The sequence below is a fragment of the Xyrauchen texanus genome, chromosome 30, assembly GCF_025860055.1.
Source record: "Xyrauchen texanus isolate HMW12.3.18 chromosome 30, RBS_HiC_50CHRs, whole genome shotgun sequence".
Taxonomy (NCBI): Eukaryota; Metazoa; Chordata; class Actinopteri; order Cypriniformes; family Catostomidae; genus Xyrauchen; species Xyrauchen texanus.
Window position 1 is genome coordinate 13,957,707 of NC_068305.1, and position 19,093 is coordinate 13,976,799.

General features: G+C 38.6%; 1 protein-coding gene across 1 annotated transcript; it reads right to left on the reverse strand.

The window, feature by feature from the left end:
- Positions 1–1,439: 1,439 nt before the first annotated feature.
- Positions 1,440–3,380, reverse strand: jun (Jun proto-oncogene, AP-1 transcription factor subunit). The gene has a single exon (XM_052098211.1). It carries the CDS (start codon positions 3,082–3,084, stop codon positions 2,119–2,121), a length of 966 nt encoding a protein of 321 aa, XP_051954171.1. The 5' UTR covers positions 3,085–3,380; the 3' UTR covers positions 1,440–2,118.
- Positions 3,381–19,093: the final 15,713 nt, after the last annotated feature.

Consider the following 19,093-nt stretch of genomic DNA (forward strand, 5'->3'; position numbering starts at 1 on the left):
GTCAAAGATCAATCCACCTTTTCTCAAAGTAAAAGTGCACGTAAGGTCTGCCAGTCTTAGAGATTAGTCTGAGGAGTTCCACTTCCCGTAATGTACACGCCCACTAGTTCAGATGACGTAGATCTTCCGACAGCTCTCTTGCCTTATATGGATAGGTGCCGATGTTCCGGTATGATGTCATCTTTTGCCAAGTTTGGGCAGTGAATTCAGAAAGATGATCAATATTAATCTGTGTTAGTGACCTGAATGTGATGTGAGACTTTAACTTGCCTTGTTTGTGTATTGTGCCTTGGACATAGCCTTTTTAAACAATCTGATTGTCAGAGAGTCGTTATAATATGGTTTGTGTAAAAAAGCTGTTATGGTCTGCATATTACGCTTACTTATCGTGCTTTTAACGAGCTACCTACTCTGCCTGTCTACTTTCAAATGTAAATGTTGGTTTGTTTCACCATAATGTAGATTATTCTATTGAAGCAAGCTCGTTTGTTTTCTGGATGGAGAAGTGAACTCTCGGTAATGCCCAGCAACTGTCCTGTGCAGAATGCCAGGAATGCGACAGACCACATAAGAATGTTGAGCTGGGACTGAGTAGGTGCTTCAGATTTTTCAAGCGTGTGGCGATGGCGCCCTCTGCTGCTGCAAAGAGGTCGAAACGGCTGAAAACTCCACAAATAAAGGTAGGCACATTAACCATAGCTCCAGGAGTTGTGGATCTCTCTCTCTGGTACAGTTATCCTCCCATGTTTGATCACTTTGGTGTTTCAGTGTATGATATTGCACTTAAATGGCAAATTCAGTCGTTGCCCTGTTTTCAATATAAATGTTTTAGCATAATAATATCAGGTTTAACTTCGTAATAAATGGTCTATCCGTTTAATTGTGCTTTGTTTAATTATTTCAGCCAATCATCAATTTATACCTTAATATTTGTCAAGCTACTGTTGAATCACTGTTATGAATTCAAATGCATTTTCTGTTATTTGGCTGAACTTTTGGACATCATCTGCTTCTGCTGATACACTCAAAAACAAATTCAGCCCGTATTTTAAGATTTATGCATTTACATTTCACAACAAAATTCCATCAAATTGAAATGTGTACGTTTTTAAAAAAAAAATCTTATTATTTTTTACATTATACTTCAAGACTTTTCCATAGTACATTCAAGAATATATGTGGACAAATTTTTTTAGTTAAGCCTGTTTTTAAGATTAGACGCTTTTCAATTTCATAACAAGATTCCATCTAATAGAATTGTGTAATTTTAACACAATTCAATTAGTAAAACATTAAATATTTTGTGACAGGTTACTCTATTGAGAGTACGATTACGCAGATTACTTTACTGAGCCTACTTTGTAAAACAGGTGTATTTTCCAAGACATGCCACTACATGTTTGTCTTAGTATAAACTCACACAAACACACTCTCCATTAAGAACACAGGGACATTGTTTTCACTTCACATACTTTATTACACTTCATAAATATCGATTAGTTTCTGATGTGCTCAGAAAACAAACATAAAAAATTATAAATTGTAAACTTAAGTACTCCTGGTTGATCTTATTTACAAATAACAATGAGTGAAACCTCATTAATGAACTTTTTAGAAAAAGAAACGGCTGACGTTTAACTAACTGAAAGAAAAAAAAGTCGATTCAATTCAGTTTAAGAACAAAAAGTACAATGTAACTCTTTATCAAAAGTTTAGAGGACACGACTCTTGGTGCGCCAGACATTTATATCACTATATTGTAATGTAGTCTTGTCCCCGGCCCTTTTTTGTCCTATAATACTGAGTGCTCCATTTAAGCTTTAGGTCCATGCACAACCTGGTCGAAATGAACAAGGATAAGTCTCTTTTCTCATGTAATAGAGCGAGTCTCTCATGCTCTCCGTCTCTATCTGACCGAGTTTGGAAAGTTTTGTACTCCCCAAAAGTCCAGTCAGAACACCCTTTTACGCCCCAGAGCGCGAGGCACTCGGCCAGACAGTCCCGGTCCCAGCTGACTATTGCCGGCAGTCATGCTTGACCCGGCCGGCTCACAGATATAGCCCTTGAAGTTTGTCCATTGTGTCTATTTAAGAGAACTCAAATGTCCTGTCGTCCTTCTCAGAACGTCTGCAGCTGTTGTGTCAGCATAAGCTGGCAGCCGCTGTTGACGTGGTTCATGACTTTCTGCTTGAGCTGTGCCACTTGTTCACGCAGCATGTTGGCGGTGGACGCCAGCTCCGAGTTCTGCGATTTCAGGTTCTTGACTTTGTCCTCCAGCCGGGAGATCCTCTCCAGTTTCCTCTTCCGGCATTTGGAGGCGGCGATCCGGTTCCTCATGCGCTTTCTCTCGGCTTTAATCCGCTCCTGACTCTCCATGTCAATGGGGGAGAGGGGAGGAGTCTCGCCGGGCATCTCCGGCACGGTCTGGGGCTCCTCTTTCATCGCATGAAGTCTCGGGTGCTGGACGGGCAGTTGCGTGCTCACGGTGTGCTGTGGCGGCGCGGCCGTGAAGCTCATTGCGGGGTTGGTGGCGCTGAAACTCTGGGCTGCCGAGGGCGCGCTGCTGATGGCGGGGTTGAAAGTGTTCAAGTCAGCGTACACCGGCGGATCAGAGCGCACGGCGGAGCTGTACGCCGCGCCACCTGCCATGGATGAGACGGATGCCATGGTGTTGTTGATAGTCGTTTGGGGAGCAGATGTGACGTTGGGCATGTGTTGGTGATGCAGTTCGGCCAATGCCCTCACAAACCCCTCTGCGAAGCCCTCCTGCTCGTCCGTCACGTTCTTAGGGCACAGAAACTGAGTCGGAGTCGGCGTTGTGGTGATCAGCCCGTTACTGGACTGGATAATGAGCCTCTCCAGCTCCGGTGAAGCCAGCTTAAGCAGTCCCACGTCCGGAGAGGTGAGGATGTCGCTGGCTTTCGCCCGCAGGTGGGATTTCAGGTTGCCGGCTGGGTCGGTCAGGTTCAGCGTCATGTTGTGTTTCAGAGTTTTGTGGTTGTATCCAAATGTAGCGCCGTCATGCTGAGCGAAAGCGCTGTTTAGAGAGTCATCGTAGAAAGTAGTTTCCATCTTGGTAGACATAGAAAAGAAAACGAAACTTTTGACTTCTACCGTCTCTGTTGCGCTTTCACAAGTACCGTGAGCTCTGAGACAAAGTTCGTAAACTCCGCGTCCCGTTAGAAATTCACTGCGTAAAGCGATCGCCAATGCCCAAAATTCGTCTCGGCGCGCATACAACGCTCTGTGCTGTTTAAAGTCCTGTCTGTTGATAAATAGCACCGAGCCGAAAAGTTTTGTTTTATATTTCAACCAAGCTTGAGTCTAGAAGCTTCACTGTGGCGAGATCTGTATACTCTGAGCTCCTCCAGCGTGGAGGCAAAGCTTATCTGCTACCGCTGCCCCACAGAAATAGCAATGATGTCATGCATACGGGCTCTTATTGGCTGGAGGCGATTTACTGGGCGTTCCACAATTTTCAGATAAGGCGCGTTGCCTAGACGACCACCCAGAAGATTCTTCTTCTCGCGGTGGCTGATGGGATGAGGTAATGCTTTAAGTCGAAGAAGCGGTGCATTGTGGGATTACGTATTGTTTTTGAATATCTGGTTACCCGCTTAGCTGTTTTTGACCGTGGCGGTGGCGGGATACAAAGGAGCCACGTAATGCTTTATGTGTTAATTTTATAAATGAAACTGTCAATTTTATAGACGTCACGACTTTCCAAATGTGACCGTTTTAAGAAGAAACGGCAAACTCTTTGTTGCGGTATGTTTGAGAGTTGGGAAATTTCACTTTGGAGTGTCACAAGACGCAATATGAATTGGCAAACTTTGTTGTTGTTTACACATGTTAGAAAACGCAGTTTTTATGGCGCCAAAAACAGCAATGTTCTTCTGTTTTATGTCAAAGTACATCTGCTTAAGTGAATTTCTGTCAGCCAGTGGTTTTGAAAGGGGGCGTATCTTTTAGTGGAGTGACTGTGTGTCACAACGTCCATCGGCCGTCTCCGTGACAGTCCCTAGAGATCCTCTCAAAAGTGCATGTACTTCAATAAAACGTCGCCCAAGCAATGTGGATTAAATCTGGTTAATTAACACTAAAGAAGGGGGACATTTTCTATTCAATATTTTCACTCATCAAACAGGCGTCTTAAACAACTTTAGATGTTATTACATAATTACATATAAAATGTTTTGGACGCTTGTTGGTACTGCATGCTTTTGTGTTGTCTTAAGTTGTTGCATCAAATTATGAGGATACTGTAGAACAGGGGTGTTCACTAAAAGTTCCAATGTCCGGTCTCTACATTTTATTCCTAGCAATCCCTAGGCTTGGACTATAGTAGCTTACACGGTGTCATATGGCTATGAAATTATAATATATATATATATATATTAGGGCTGTCAATCGATTACAATTTTTAATCGAATTAATGACATGGTGTCCCGATTAATTAATCGCTATTAATCGCATATACAAATATTTGCTGAGAAAGCCCCTCATATAACAATAATTCAATATGTAATGATGAAATAATTATACATAGTTATCTTGAAATATTAAAAATTATATATATATATATATATATATATATATATATATATATATATATATATATATAAAATAAACAAATATTCAGATAATTAAAATTCTTTACATTCTTGTGGCAGAAGAGTTCATCATTGATAAGACAATATAAAAAGTTGCTTTAGAATACAATGTATTACCATATTATTGATCATAAGTCAATCTTTGGCACACAGTTCACATCAATCCATTTCACAAGTGAATTTGTCAATCCGTTCGAGATTTATTATGAGGGTTTGTTTAAGGACCCGTCAATTTACACCTGCGTCAGACATTTTTAATTTTTTTTTAGAAACAAGCCAGGGGTACATAGTACACAATACTACAGATATATTTTACAATAATGCCAAGACATTATATTCATTACATAGTGCAATGGTTTTCAATGCTTTGGAGTTGTTGGAGGTACAAAGAGTATTTAAATAATATTTCAAGTCTTTACAAAAAAGTGCAAATAGGGGCTTTATAGACAATATGAACTTAAGTTATCAAATCTGTGAAAACCAAATAAAACATATATATATATATAACTTAACAGTCAAAATCGTCTCTTCAAACCTGGGCAGGGATGAGGACATTGGGGGCCTGTAGGGCTCTGAGGGATTTTCAACCAAAAGCTAAAAATATTTAATCAAGACTTCATCAGTTGAGGGCACTTGGATATGAATATTAAAAGATAAGATCAACAGTTCTTTTGAAGCTGAATGACAGCAGTCCAGTTTTGAGTTTAAATATTTTTACATTCTGAATATATGTGAATGGGACATAGGAGGCCTTTTGACAGATAACAAATACTGTATGGGGTTCAGGGATGTCCCCTGAGAGTGATATAGACTATAAAAATGTAAAAGTCTGAATGGACCATTTTCCTTAAAGTGAGAATCTATTAGGGGCCTGGGTAGCTCAGCGCTCAGCGAGTATTGACGCTGACTAACACACCTGGAGTCGCAAGTTCGAATCCAGGGTGTCCAGAGTGACCCAAGCCAGGTCTCCTAAGCAACCAAATTGGCCTAGTTGCTAGGAAGGGTAGAGTGGTTGCTATAATGTGGTTCCCTCTTGGTGGGGCACGCGGAAAATAGTGTGGGTCTCCACAAGGGTTATGTCTCCGCGATAACGCGCTCAACAAGCCACGTGATTAGATGCACGGATTGATGGTCTCAGAAACGGAGGCAACTGAGATTCGTTCTCCGCCACCCGGATTGAGGCAAGTCACTACACCACCACAAGGTCTTAGAGCGCATTGGGAATTGGGCATTCCAAACTGGGGAGAAAAAGGGGAGGGCTGGTCATCTTAATTTAAGTATAAATAGTCTTTCCTTGCCACCCATGCCATAATGACATCTCTGATTAATGTTCACAAAATTATTTACAAAATTTTATTATGAAAATCTCTGAACATGTTCAATAATTAAGCTAAATGTAGACGGGAATAAAACGTTATAGTCTTAAGGCGGCAGGTTAACTTGTCCTGACACAAACCTGGCTAAACTGAACCGTCTGAATCACATATCAGACTGATGAAGATAGTTTCACTCTGCTTCATTTTTGTTTTCTACCGTGTTTTTAAGCGAAAGATGCTAGTATCTGCAGCGGTGTCTCCGCTACTGTTGTTAAAATAACCGCGCATGCAACTACGTGCAGTAAGTCAGGCTTTATGCGGCGCGTGATGTCTATAGCGGTGAGAGAGGCAACGCGTTTATTCCCGCTCCGTCCGCGTATGCACGTATGCTTACACAATCACTCAACCAGGTGTCAGAAAACTAGCACAAAGGGTTAGATCTCGGTCGGTACAGACTGAATTGTCCTTCGGTCCGGATCCGGACTGGATTCCGCCTGTAGAGTAAGCTACCCCTGCGGTAGAAAATCTGATTCAAATTTTTTTTTAAATTATTATTATTTAAGTATAACATGATTAACAAAAAAGTCTCAGGCTTCATGCCATTTTAAGTATATGTATAGGACAAAATGTTTTTTCTCATCATTTACTCACCCTCTTGCCGATGTGTATGACTTAATTTTCTTACTGTATGATTTTTAGAAGAATATCTCAGCTCTGTTGGTAAATGATGACCAACACTTTGAAGCTCCAGAAAGCACATAAAGGCAGCATAAAAGTAATCCATGTGTTCAGAAGTGATATGATGGGTGTGGGTGAGAAATAGACCATTGTTTGAGTCCTTTTTATATATATATAAATTGTCCTCCCTGCCCAGCAGGTGGCGATATGCATGAAGAATGTGAATTGTCTTAAACAAAAGAACGACACAAAGGAGAGAAGACAGTTTGGAAGGCTGTTTGAATGCAGACATTTATAGTAAAAAGGATTTCAATATTGATCTGTTTCTCACTCACACTTTTGAGATAGCTTCTGTAGACATGGATTTAACCACTGGAGTCTTATGGATAACTTTTATGCTACCTTTATGTGCTTTTTGGGGCTTTAAAATTCTGGCCACAATTCACTTGCATTGTATGGACCTACAGAGTTGAGATATTCTTCTTAAAATCTTTGTGTTCTGCAGAAGAAAGAAAGTTATACACATTTGGGCTGGCATGAGGGTGAGTAAATGATGATAGCATTTACATTTTTGGGTGAACTATTCCTTTAAAACAAGTTATGATGCCCTAACTTTAGTTTGAATATAATACCTTAAACATCCCCATATTGCATTTATAACAAAATACATGCTTAAAAATCATTATAAATATTATTGTTATTACATTATTAGGATTGTATTATAATTATATTATAATTGTTAAGAATTACAACATCATTATTCTTGGTAATTTTGTGGACAGATACAATAAGGTACATTTTTTGGGATGAGTTATGTTTTGAGAAATGCTGAAAAATATTTAGTTTCAAGGCAAAAGATTTTGCATTCAAGGACATATCAAAGTAAATAATATATGGTATGTAATTGTTATTTGTAATATTATTTATTTCAATATAATTATCTCATTGGTCTCTTTAAGGCTAGTGAACGGAATGATACAAATAGTTGCTGATAGGTTGCAAGCATACAAAATAAATGTTGTGGCTTTTGGATGTTTGATGCAGTAGTTACTGTTTGCTTTATTGGAATTTTTATTGATTATTTTTTTAAATTCATTAATCATTCATAGTTATGCACAAAGGTCAGATGAGGTTTTTAAATTTTTAAGTTAAAGGTCACGACCAGATTCAAGCATCTTGCATCCTCTTTCTGATCACCACAGTTGTGAGCATCACGGATGGAGGAAGCAGGGGGTGTCCAGAGTAATAATGGAGAGGAATCATTTGAGTTTTTGTACTTGACAGAAACTTGTTTGGGCAGCTGTGGCAGGGTGGAGGGCGGTTCGAGAGAGAGAGGTGTGCAGAATCATGGCCCGGCCCCACCCTCCGCCCTGCCACACCACTAAATCCAAAAAAATGGCAGCTTGCCCTGAGAAACCGGTTCCTTTACACAACCTCTACCTGCCTCTTCCTTTAGCTTCTTTCCTTTTGTTCTCACATCACCTTACTCACTGGTACAGACTGTTACTACCTCTTTAGGTGCAGTAAATGTTATGAAATCCAGGTGTACACTTCCCTTTTAAACCTCATGTGTGCAGTGTCATCCAGACAAAACAATTAAACTTAATGGGAATGTTCACAAAAAGTGTTCTGTCATCATTTACTCGCCCTTATGTTGTTCCAAATCTGTATGACTTTATTTCTTCCATGGAACACAAAAAGAGATGTTAAACAAATTACCATTCAGTTTCATCACATCTTTTATCCATACAATGAAAGAGAAGTGTTTTTTTTTTACTATAAATTCTCCTCCCTGCCCAGCAGGTGATGACCATTCACTTGCATGGAATGGACCTACAGAGCATATATATTCTTCTAAAAATCTTTGTTTGTGTTCAGCAGAAGAAAGAAAGTCCTACACATCTGGGATGACATGAGGGTGAGTAAATGAGGAGAGAATTAAACATTTTGGGTGAACTATCCCTTTAAACCACCTGCTGTACCTAACATAATCTCTACTTTAGAGCTCTCCATTGGCACTGATGCAGTGTAGAGCAGTTATTTATATTTATAGTTTATGACAGATTTAATTTTTCTTTATTTTAATATAACATTTTAACGTATATAAGAGATGCATGATGTTTTTCAAAACTAGTATTATACTGAAATGTCTGAGCCACCCAGGTAGAGGCTGAACCATCGACAATACACCCACCACTCCGCCCTTACACCCATGGAAAAGCACTTATTTATACATCACTGTATATACTATAATCTTTAATATGGCTGTTTGGCTAATATCAAATATCCATGGGCTGTGCAAGGTGTGTTTTCTTTGACATAAGGCCTGTCGTTAGTTGCAGTAACTTAGCCCCTGCCCACCCAGTCATCTCAGCAGTTGTCCGCCCTTCTATGAGGAGTGTCTTGTGTAAATATCGCCCATTTACCCGCCTTAGAGACGGTGCAGGAGTAATAGCCATTCGCCACAAGCTGAAGCAGTGAAAACTGAACACAGCGCTGGAGTCATACAAACATACATGCTCACTCAACTGTAATTTGCTGTGTTGTTAATCAGGTTAAAATATTTTATTTTTGTTAAAGGGCATGTTTGTGTTATAATCTAAATACAACTATGTTTTCCATTACCTGTGGTAAAACAGGAACGTTTTGTTTTACTAGAACCTGTCCATCCATATATAACGTACAATCACAGCACTGCTCTTGGTTATGACTAATCGGTAAACAAAACCAAAAGGATTATGTTCATTGTTTGTTGTTTATCGTTATTAAATGTTTATTGATGTGTTGGACTGTTCCACAAGCCACTGTTAATTATATTAACTTTATTTAAAAGCTCAGCAAAAAACTGAAAAAAAAAACATATTCACAATATTATCTCTCCATTCATGGTTACTGACTGCCTGTTATTGTATGTTGATTGTAAAGTGACCTTGAGCATTTGGTAAGATATTATTATTATTATTATTATTATCAGTAGTAGTAGCAACAGCACCACCATCATTAGTTATAATATTAATAATAAGAAAAAGTAGAATTATGTACTAATAATAACAAAATCATATATGATAAATACATATATACATATATAGTTAATATTAATTATTATTATTGTTTCTTTCTTTATTTACACAGCTTATGATCCTGGTTTGATTGTTGTCATATGTATTTAAATGCACAAAAAAGAGTCACACTGATATATATATATATATATATATATATATATATATATATATATATATATATATATTAAAGACATTATTATTAGTATTAATAAATAATAATTAATAAATGAAGAGATATTTTAAATAATTTATTTTGTGTTTTATTTGTTATTAATATTAATTTTCTTTAGAGTCAGAGTTGCTGTACATTTGAGTTTGCACGTTGCGCAGGGCTTGGGAGAATATGAGAGCGAGGAACAGCTGCCTGGTCATCTCCCCTGCCCTGCTGCGCCCTTCCCTCTTTTAATGCCAGTCTGTCTAATCCCTCATAAAAGCCCATTGTGGTCCCAGAACTGTCGCTGTGCATCTGTAATTAGTGTTCTCTAGTTCATTGCCCCCGAGCCCATGGTCAGAAATCACAAGGGTCCTAATGGAGGGCTGGTCAAAGGTCGTAGAGTAATCCTGTCATATCCGAGCCCATTGTCAGGGCTCCACCGCAATAATAACGGTTGTCTCCTTCTCAGAGTCAGAGTAAATCAGAGTTCTGTCGCAGGCTGGACAGAGTGAAAGAGTACACAGGACAGGTAGCCATATAGGGGTCATAGGTTTCTTTTTTTTTTTTATTAGAGAAAAGGCTCTTTTGTGAAGCATGGCTCAGTAGTTCAGAAAGCATCATTTTACCTAATTTTAGTGATGCTTATAGGGTTAGAGATTTGTTCTGAACTTCAAAATGTGTGGCTTGTTGAGGAATGGTGTACTAATCTTTGAAGGATGGACCAGAGCCTATATCAAGAGACCAGAGTATGAGAGACTTGGGGTGGACTCTTTTGGCTTGGGCCAGTGTGGAGCCCCGTAACCTCACAAAACATCTTAGCAACCGCATAGCAGTGTTTTGGCAATCACCCACAAAATCCTGACCTCATGATGGTGAGTTTTGCATGGGTACCATTCACATTTTCTTCACTTGATGATTCACTTTTTTCCCTTGAAATGGGCATTTGTTTTTAAACATTTTGCACACATCCTAGATATATTTCCAAGTTTTTGTACGCATAACATGAGGTGTATTCATATTGAGCAGAATTCCTAAATTCAATAGCAGACTTAAGAGCCATTTTTAGAAGACAAATAATCTAATCTAAACCAGTTTTGGAAAGGTGAAGACAAAGCTTTTCACTTTATTGAGCCTCTCCTCTAGCATTCCTTAATTCTCCCCTACACTAATCTTTTATATTAGCTTACTCTCATTCAGTTTTTTAGTGTTTCATAACGCATGCCATCGGGACAAAGGCAGAGATGTTTTGAGATGCATGTTTGTTCATAACTGTGAATCTGAAGCAACTGAAATATTAATACATATTCTCATTCATCTATTCATAAAGACATCTAATTTTGAATTACAGTGAATTAAAAATGTAAAGGTATGTGGCTTTTCATTCATAACCATTTCCTTGAAAAATAAAATACAAACTGGAGCAGGTGGGGAGAGAGATAAAGCAAAACACAGCCTCCATGTTTGGTGTTGTTCCTTAAATACCTTAAAATGAAGCAAATGCCTGATGACAACCAAACTTTGCACTCCAAGGTGGACCCCCTAAGTGAAAGGAACGCCAATATGGATGACGTAAAGTGGGGTTCAAAAGTTCTCTAGTGAAAATGTTTCTGTTTTGCATTTTTCTAATTTTGATGCAGTTATTTTAATTACAAATGATATTATCAGAATGAAAATTTGCATTGAAAAATGTACGTGAATTTCTTAGTTTTCCATTTGGCAAATGCGCCTATGCTTTATTGACAGCGTGCGTCAAAGTGATATTATCCACAGAGCATCTTGTGTGTAATGGAAATACGAAAATCTGACTTTTCATGCAAAAGATGTTAACATGGTCAATCTCACAAATTAGCTTAAATTTGATCAGTGACCTAAATATTGTGCAGAATCTTGAACATTTTGTATGAATTAACTTTATACATTTTTAGTATTAATTTACATCAACTTTTCTTGGTTTTTAATTTTTTTAAATACCAACATTCTGTTTATTTCAGGTTTAAATTCGATGTCTCATTTAAAAATGCCTTCCATTGTTTAGAGCTTCAGCTCAAAAGGAGGTTAGCGCTGCCTAATTCTAATTTATTGTTCTGCAGGCGGACATGTGGTGGACAGTGGTTGGAAATCATGGGATTGATGCGTTTGGGGTATTTATTGTACTTCTTCATCAGGGGCTGAGAAAATACTCGAGCAGACCCTCAGCTTAACTCTACCAGTCATCGAGTGGCCACCACATAGTTGGCAGTAGCATGAGACGCTAGCTGACTTTGCCCACTGAGCTAATGTGGGAATATGATAACATCTCTTTCTGCCATGTGCGGAAGAGGGGGGGATGCGGTTTGTATGGTTTAGTTGTTATTTTGTCATGTCCAGGTTTTTGTGGCTTCTCTGGAAGGGTTGTCTGAGTTCACTGTTCTTTGTCTTAAACTCTTTATTTATACAGTATTTAGTCCAAGTTTCAGGGCAAAACAGTTCCCTTGGGTTAATTCATGCGTTCATGTTAAAGAATAAGTTCACCCACAAATGAAAATGATGTGACCTTTCATTCACCCTGTTGTTGTTCAAACCCCATATGACTTTCTTTCTTTTGTTCGACACAAAATGTAATTATGGGATGATTTGCCACCGGTGTTACAGATGTGACTGTTAAATTAGTGAAATTGTCACTTACCAATACAGTACATGATGAGGGAAACCATCGGAAATGCTTTGCATCACTTTGACTTCTGAGTCATTTGTATGGTATCCATTAAGGCCACACGATTGAGTTAAGATTAAAATCTCTAGTATTGTTTGATGATAACTTATGGGAAAATTACATTACAGTAGCTCATTTACACGTACACCAGGAAGACGTTTAATGCGAGAAAGCTACTTAAAGACATGAAACCGGCGTGCACCGTGCAATGAGATGGACAAACTGCACACAAATGCACATGCGCACTTCTCAAATGTGCACGTTCTATTCAGAAGAGATCATCCCTATGCCCTATTCCCTTCAAAGTCTTTACCATTTGTGAGAGCAGTGGAGGGCTGAAAGATGTGGGGCTCCAAAATAACAGTCATGTGGAATTCACTTTTTAAGCTATTTTCATAGAAAATGTAGTTTAAAGCTATCAATTATGATTTTTCTCCCTATGAAGTGCCCTTCGGAGGCTGATTTATCCCATTTGGAATGCAGCCAAAAACGGCACTTGTGCATTAACATGGACACAGTATCTGTGTTCTCCAACAGTAACCGCTTGTGTTAAAGCACTTTCTTAAAAGCCTTTAAGTGCGTAAATGGCTGCATTTGCGTGTGCATGACATTTCAGAAAGGCTTTCTACAAAACCCAGAATAAGTCTTTTTTTTTAAATACATATAAACGTGATAAAATTCTTGACAGAATGAAAGATATATGGAGTAAAAGATATAGAAGCCTCAGCAAAGTGAAATGATGTCCACACAGCTAACTAACAAGGAACTATTCTTCTAACTACAGGTAAGTAGTTCCACCACACAACTGTGCAATGCTGTTTGTAAATGTTCGTTGGAACTACGGTTTCGGGAAAATACCAAATAGTTGAATTATGTTGGTAAAGATGGAACTTACGACCATAGTTGACTAACAATACTTTTAGGAAATGCACCCCTGGATGACAATATCCATTATTTATTACACCACATTAGAATTTAAAAGGGTATTTGTTAATTTGGATAACTTTTTACTTTTAATTTCTGTGGAATTGCCCAAAATATGTATACTATTGTAATGTTCTATCATATTCAGTACATACAAGTCAAAAAATTTGGAGTACAAAATAACCTTTTTTCACATCAATGATCATGCTATGATATTTAGATAATTTTTTTTGTTTTTAAATATCTCTTTATCTTTCATTGTGGTTGACTCTCTTTCAAATTTTGGTCTGTCATGTGTTCAACAGATCGAATCCATATTCAATCTGAATTATTTATGGTTAATACAATAAAAATGCTTTTGTGCCTCTTTGTAAATTTTTGAAGCTTAAATCCTGAGCAAAACAGTGATCTGATGACAAAATAAAGTATGGCAAAATATCGGTATCTGCATAAATGTTTTATTTAAAATCGGTATTGCATCGACCAAAAATGTCATGTTGTTGCCTCCCTACTTTTTTGTGTTCCACATGAGAGAGAAAGTCATATGGGTTTGAAACAACATGAGGGTGAGTAAATGATGGCACAAATTTAATTTAAGAAAACTATTCCTTTAACATGCATGTCTAAAAAAAAAAAAGAAAAGAACAGGGCCCAGATGGTGTTTCACCCACTTGTCTAAAATTCTGTGCTGACCAGCTGGCCCCATCTTCACATAGACCTTAAACAGCTTCAAATGCTCCACTATCATTCCTGTCCCAAAGAAACCCCAAGTCACAAGACTTAATGACTACCGACCTGTCGCCCTGAAGTCTGTGGTCATGAAGTCATTTGAGAGACCGGTGTTGGCCCACCTGAAGTATATAACTGGAGCCTTTCTAGATCCCCTTCAATTTGCTAATCGAGCAAACAGGTCTGTGGAGGATGCAGTCAACATGTGATGGCAACATATCCTGCACCATCTGGACAGAGCAGGGACATATGCAAGGATCCTTTTTGTGGACTTCAGTACGGCTTTCAACACCATCATGCCAGCTATACTCCAGACTACACCAGCTCTCTGTTCCCATGTTTATCTGTCAGTGGATCACCAGCTTTCTGACAGACAGGCAGCAGCTAGTGAGACAGGGGAAATTCACATCCAGCACCTGTTCGATCAGCACTGGTGCCCCCATGGGATGCGTGTTCTCCTCACTACTCTTCGCCTCTACACCAATGACTGCATCGCCAAGGACCCCCTCTGTCAAGCTCCTGAAGTTTGCAGACGACACAACTGTCATCTGCCTCTTTCAAGATGACAGAAGGGAGGTTGAACGGTTGGCTCACTGGTGCAGTCAAAACAACTTGGAGCTGAACACGCTCAAAACAGTGGAGATGATAGTGGACTTTAGGAGGTACATCCCAACACTGACCCGCTCACCATTCTAAACAGCTCTGTGGCAGCAGTGGAGTCATTCAGGTTCCTGGCCACTACCGTCTCACAGGACCTGAAGTGGGAGACCCACAATGCCCAGCAGAGTTTATTCTTCCTTCATCAGTTGAGGAAGTTCAACCTTCCACAGGCACTGCTGATACAGTTCTACTCAGCAGTCATTGAGTCTGTCCTCTGTCCTAAAAAATCATCAGACATCAGAAGACTACAGAGGACAGTTCGGACTGAGAGGATTTTTGGTTACCCCTGCCCTCCCTTCAAGAACTATACACTTCCAGATTGAGGAAAAAGGCTTGGAAAAATCACTCTGGACCCCACTCACCCTGCCCACTACCTTTTTGAACTGTTGCCTTCTGGCCGACGCTGCAGAGCTCTGAGCACCAGAACCGTCAGGCACAGGAACAGTTTTTTCCCTCAGGCTATCCATTTCATGAACAGTTAAAACTGCCCCATTGAGCAATAATTATGGGCAATACAGAGCTTAGTCTATTTATATTTATCCAACATACCCTACCTCTTCTGCCATACATTCCCTAGCATCTGTATATAACAGGTTTGTATTTGTGTGTATATATATATATATATATATATATATATATATATATATATATACTGTATATATTTTTGTCTTAATGTGTATTTCTATATATACTTATATTTTAAATTTTTCTATTCAAATTCCTTGTACGTGTAAGCATACTTGACAATAAAGCTCATTCTGATGTCTTCTGAACTGCATATCATAATCACACACTGTTTTTATGTTATTTTTTCTCCTTTTGTGCATTATTCAACTCTGCAGCTCAGCTGAATTAAGCCAACACAAGTGGGGGTGTGACCCATGCCATTGTGTTTGTGCAGAATATGGACTTTTATATTGAGAAGTGGAGCACTCTTCCTCCCTCTTAATTTCTTTTTGCCACCTGCGCTATCCTGTGTTCAGAGACCAGTGTTTATTTTCAGGCTAACCCTTGATAAGATATTGTAGAATGTTGTGTTTGTCTTTTTAGGCTTTCAGTACTAGCCTCTTATCAATTTGAATATCTCTCTATCTCTTACACATACACTCATGCTCATGCTCCTATGCAATCTCTGTATGGCTATCCTTACTACAACTACAAGGCAGGAAATCCGTTGCCTTGAAAACCATTTCAGTGGAAAGCTATTGTGTTGGTCTGTTCTTTCCAGAAAAACCCAGTGCCCACGTAAGAGGAGTGAACTTCCTGAGAACACTATATAACAGAGTGCGGACATGCCACCAACCCCCAACCCTTGATCCCCCTTTTTTTACACAATAACAACACTTGTCTATATATTGTGTAGACCAGTTTGGAAGCCCATATTAATATATTAGCCCTCAAAAACACATTGTGTAAGGTTAAAGAAATGGAATGATTTATGTAGTTTCAGAAACATTCCCTTAATCCCTGCAGACCCACTGACTTCTAGTTTAGCTTCTAGTCCAGACTAGGTCGAAATATTCTATGAAACATTGGGGAAGGTGTATGGGATCGCAAAATAGACTGAAGGCCTATGAATGAGCAGATGGGGAGCTCAGCTGCTTTAGAGCATGACTTGCATTTCAGATCTGCATGTTGTATCAGAAGGTGTAGAGGAAATTCTGCATTTCCTATAGTGCTAGCGACCATCGATTGAAATGAACACATTTTGCTGGTACATAGAGCAAACAGAGCCTGGATTACAGGCCTTGAAAGACAGGATAAAAATAAATAAATAAATGTACACAATAATATTGTAGACATATACAATATGAATTATTGGAAATCTTTTTAAATATTTTTTTTATTTTTATTTGGGGAAATTATAAAACATTGTGAAATATTTCAGGTGACAGCCAAAATGTGCAGCAGAGATTAAGGGATTCTGCAAAATTTACACTACATACATTATGTTAATATGCAATTATTTGACAATTTTGTACATTATGTAAATTTAAATAAACAGTGGGGTTCCAAAGCCTGAGTCCACATTAAAAATGTAGGATTCAAAATCCACATAAAACATGGCAAATAACTAAATATTTTAGGACTTTGACAAAATTAAAGCAAATCAACTTAATTCTATAAAGCGAGTATTTAAAAAATTCTGCACTATTCCACTATTATGACAATAACTAAAAAAGCAAATATTTTATATGGGCCATGTTTATTCCTTTTCATGAAAGATCAGACATCCTTGCTTTCATTGAAGCAAAAAGATGCTCATTGAAAAATTCTCATCATGCTGTGATAACATGGAACTTTTTTGAGGTTTTGCCCCAAAAAAATGGAATCCATGCCAGGCTGCCAGCGCAAATGCACGATGTCAAGAGAACATACAGAATACAAAGAAATCTCTCTGTCTGTCTGTCTGTCTGTCTGTGTGTGTGTGTGTGTGTGTGTGTGTGTGTGTGCGCGCACGCCAAAGGTTCTTGTAAACCAAAACAAATTCCAAAGTTGTCAATAAGGGCTTCAGTCTGCGACTATACTAGTTGCAAATGCAGCAAAAAAAAAATTAGAATCATGGCAATAAATTAATTTGCGGATTCGTCAGATATCATCTTGTATGTTTAACTGAATTACATTTTTAGATTGGCACCAGTGTGTCTTACGCCACTTTTTTATCCTTTTCTTTTGAGATGAGCTTACTGCATGCAACAATAAACACAGCATGAGCCATGATGTCCGATTCACCAACAAATTACTCTTTTGAACTGCGTCTTTTCAATGAATCAACCGAAAAGATTCATGAAACGGGATTGAACAAGGAGCTGAGATTAGCAGTTTGAGTCACTTTCTCAGCTAATCATACAGCGAATCAGCCATTAGTAAGATCACAACTGATTTATAACATGTGATCACTGATAATCTACTGTTGATAAATGAATGCTCATTTTGTTATATAAACTTTTTTCCCATATCTCTTTGAGGGAGAACCTGGGAGTGCAGACATTTCAAAATAAGAGTCCCCAGTGTATTTCTGGCTTGTCCATAATTAGAAGTACCATGTTATGCACCATTGTTTCTGGTTATTATTGGTATTTTGGTAGCACAATAAAATGCATCTGGGAATACATTCCGTGTGGACTTTTGTAGCTGCTATGTTTGTGCCACTCTGTCATTGTAAGGAAAGACTAAGAACACATATTTTAACACATAATATTGTTTTATAAAACCATCGGCCAATTAATCAGTTATCAGCTGTATTTCTTTTCTTTGGCTTTCTATCTACGGAACAACCATAATGCATTTCTGTAATAATCTGGCAACTAAAATGGCCATTTGTCTCTTAAATGTTTCAGTTAAGAAGTCGATGGCTCCGTAGTCATTTTTTAGTCTAGAGCCGTTAATAAAGCTATTTCTGTAAATGACTCTGTTCAGTCAAATTCAAAGTAAATAAACCCCCCAGAGTTGTTGTGGGCTCATGGCCTTGTGCGGAGGGAGAATGCCGATGGTTGTAGGTTGGAACCTTATGTAGCATGGCTTTGTTTTGGTTTCTTTTGCTTGGCAGAGTGTCAAAATGATTACCAATAACAAAAAAAGGCTTTCCTATCCAAGAACTGCTGTTGTTTCAGCTGTTGACGAAAAGAAAAAAAGTCAGGTTCCTGTATGGGTTGTTTTCTCAGCCAGCTGTTTCCTTGTGGATGGTATTTTTTTCTCCTTCATAGCTTTTATCAACAACTCAAAAATAATAACAGGAAAGCAGTTGTGAAAATATTCCAAATTTCAATCCCAAGAATCACTTGTTGTTCCAGCTCATTCATTTGAATTCTAAAATGGTTGGTTGTGGGTTGTGTTATTGGGGAAACTGACATTGTGCCGTGCTTTGTTGAGGTCTTGGCTGGTGTCTCCTCTCTGTAGGTCAGGTGTAATTAAAGGCACCGCTATTAGGGAGACAGGACAACTCTTTCTTAGCATGTCGAATAGCATTCCATTAAGAATGGGAGAATGTGCCTATGCAGCTGTCATGCTCTCCATCACGACCATCCAGACCTTCCAGACAAGGACGACCCTATCATCAGGTATCCAGAGCTTCCAGAGTGGCTCGTGGAGTGGGGGTACTGTCACACCCTCATAGGTCTCATCATACAGGACTCTATATAAACTCACCTCATTCACTCAGTCTGGATCTCATCTCAGATCACCATTCGTTATCACACTACTAATATCCCCTATATGTTAGTTGTTGTTCTTCTTCATGTTTGTAGTTGGATATTCTTCTTCTT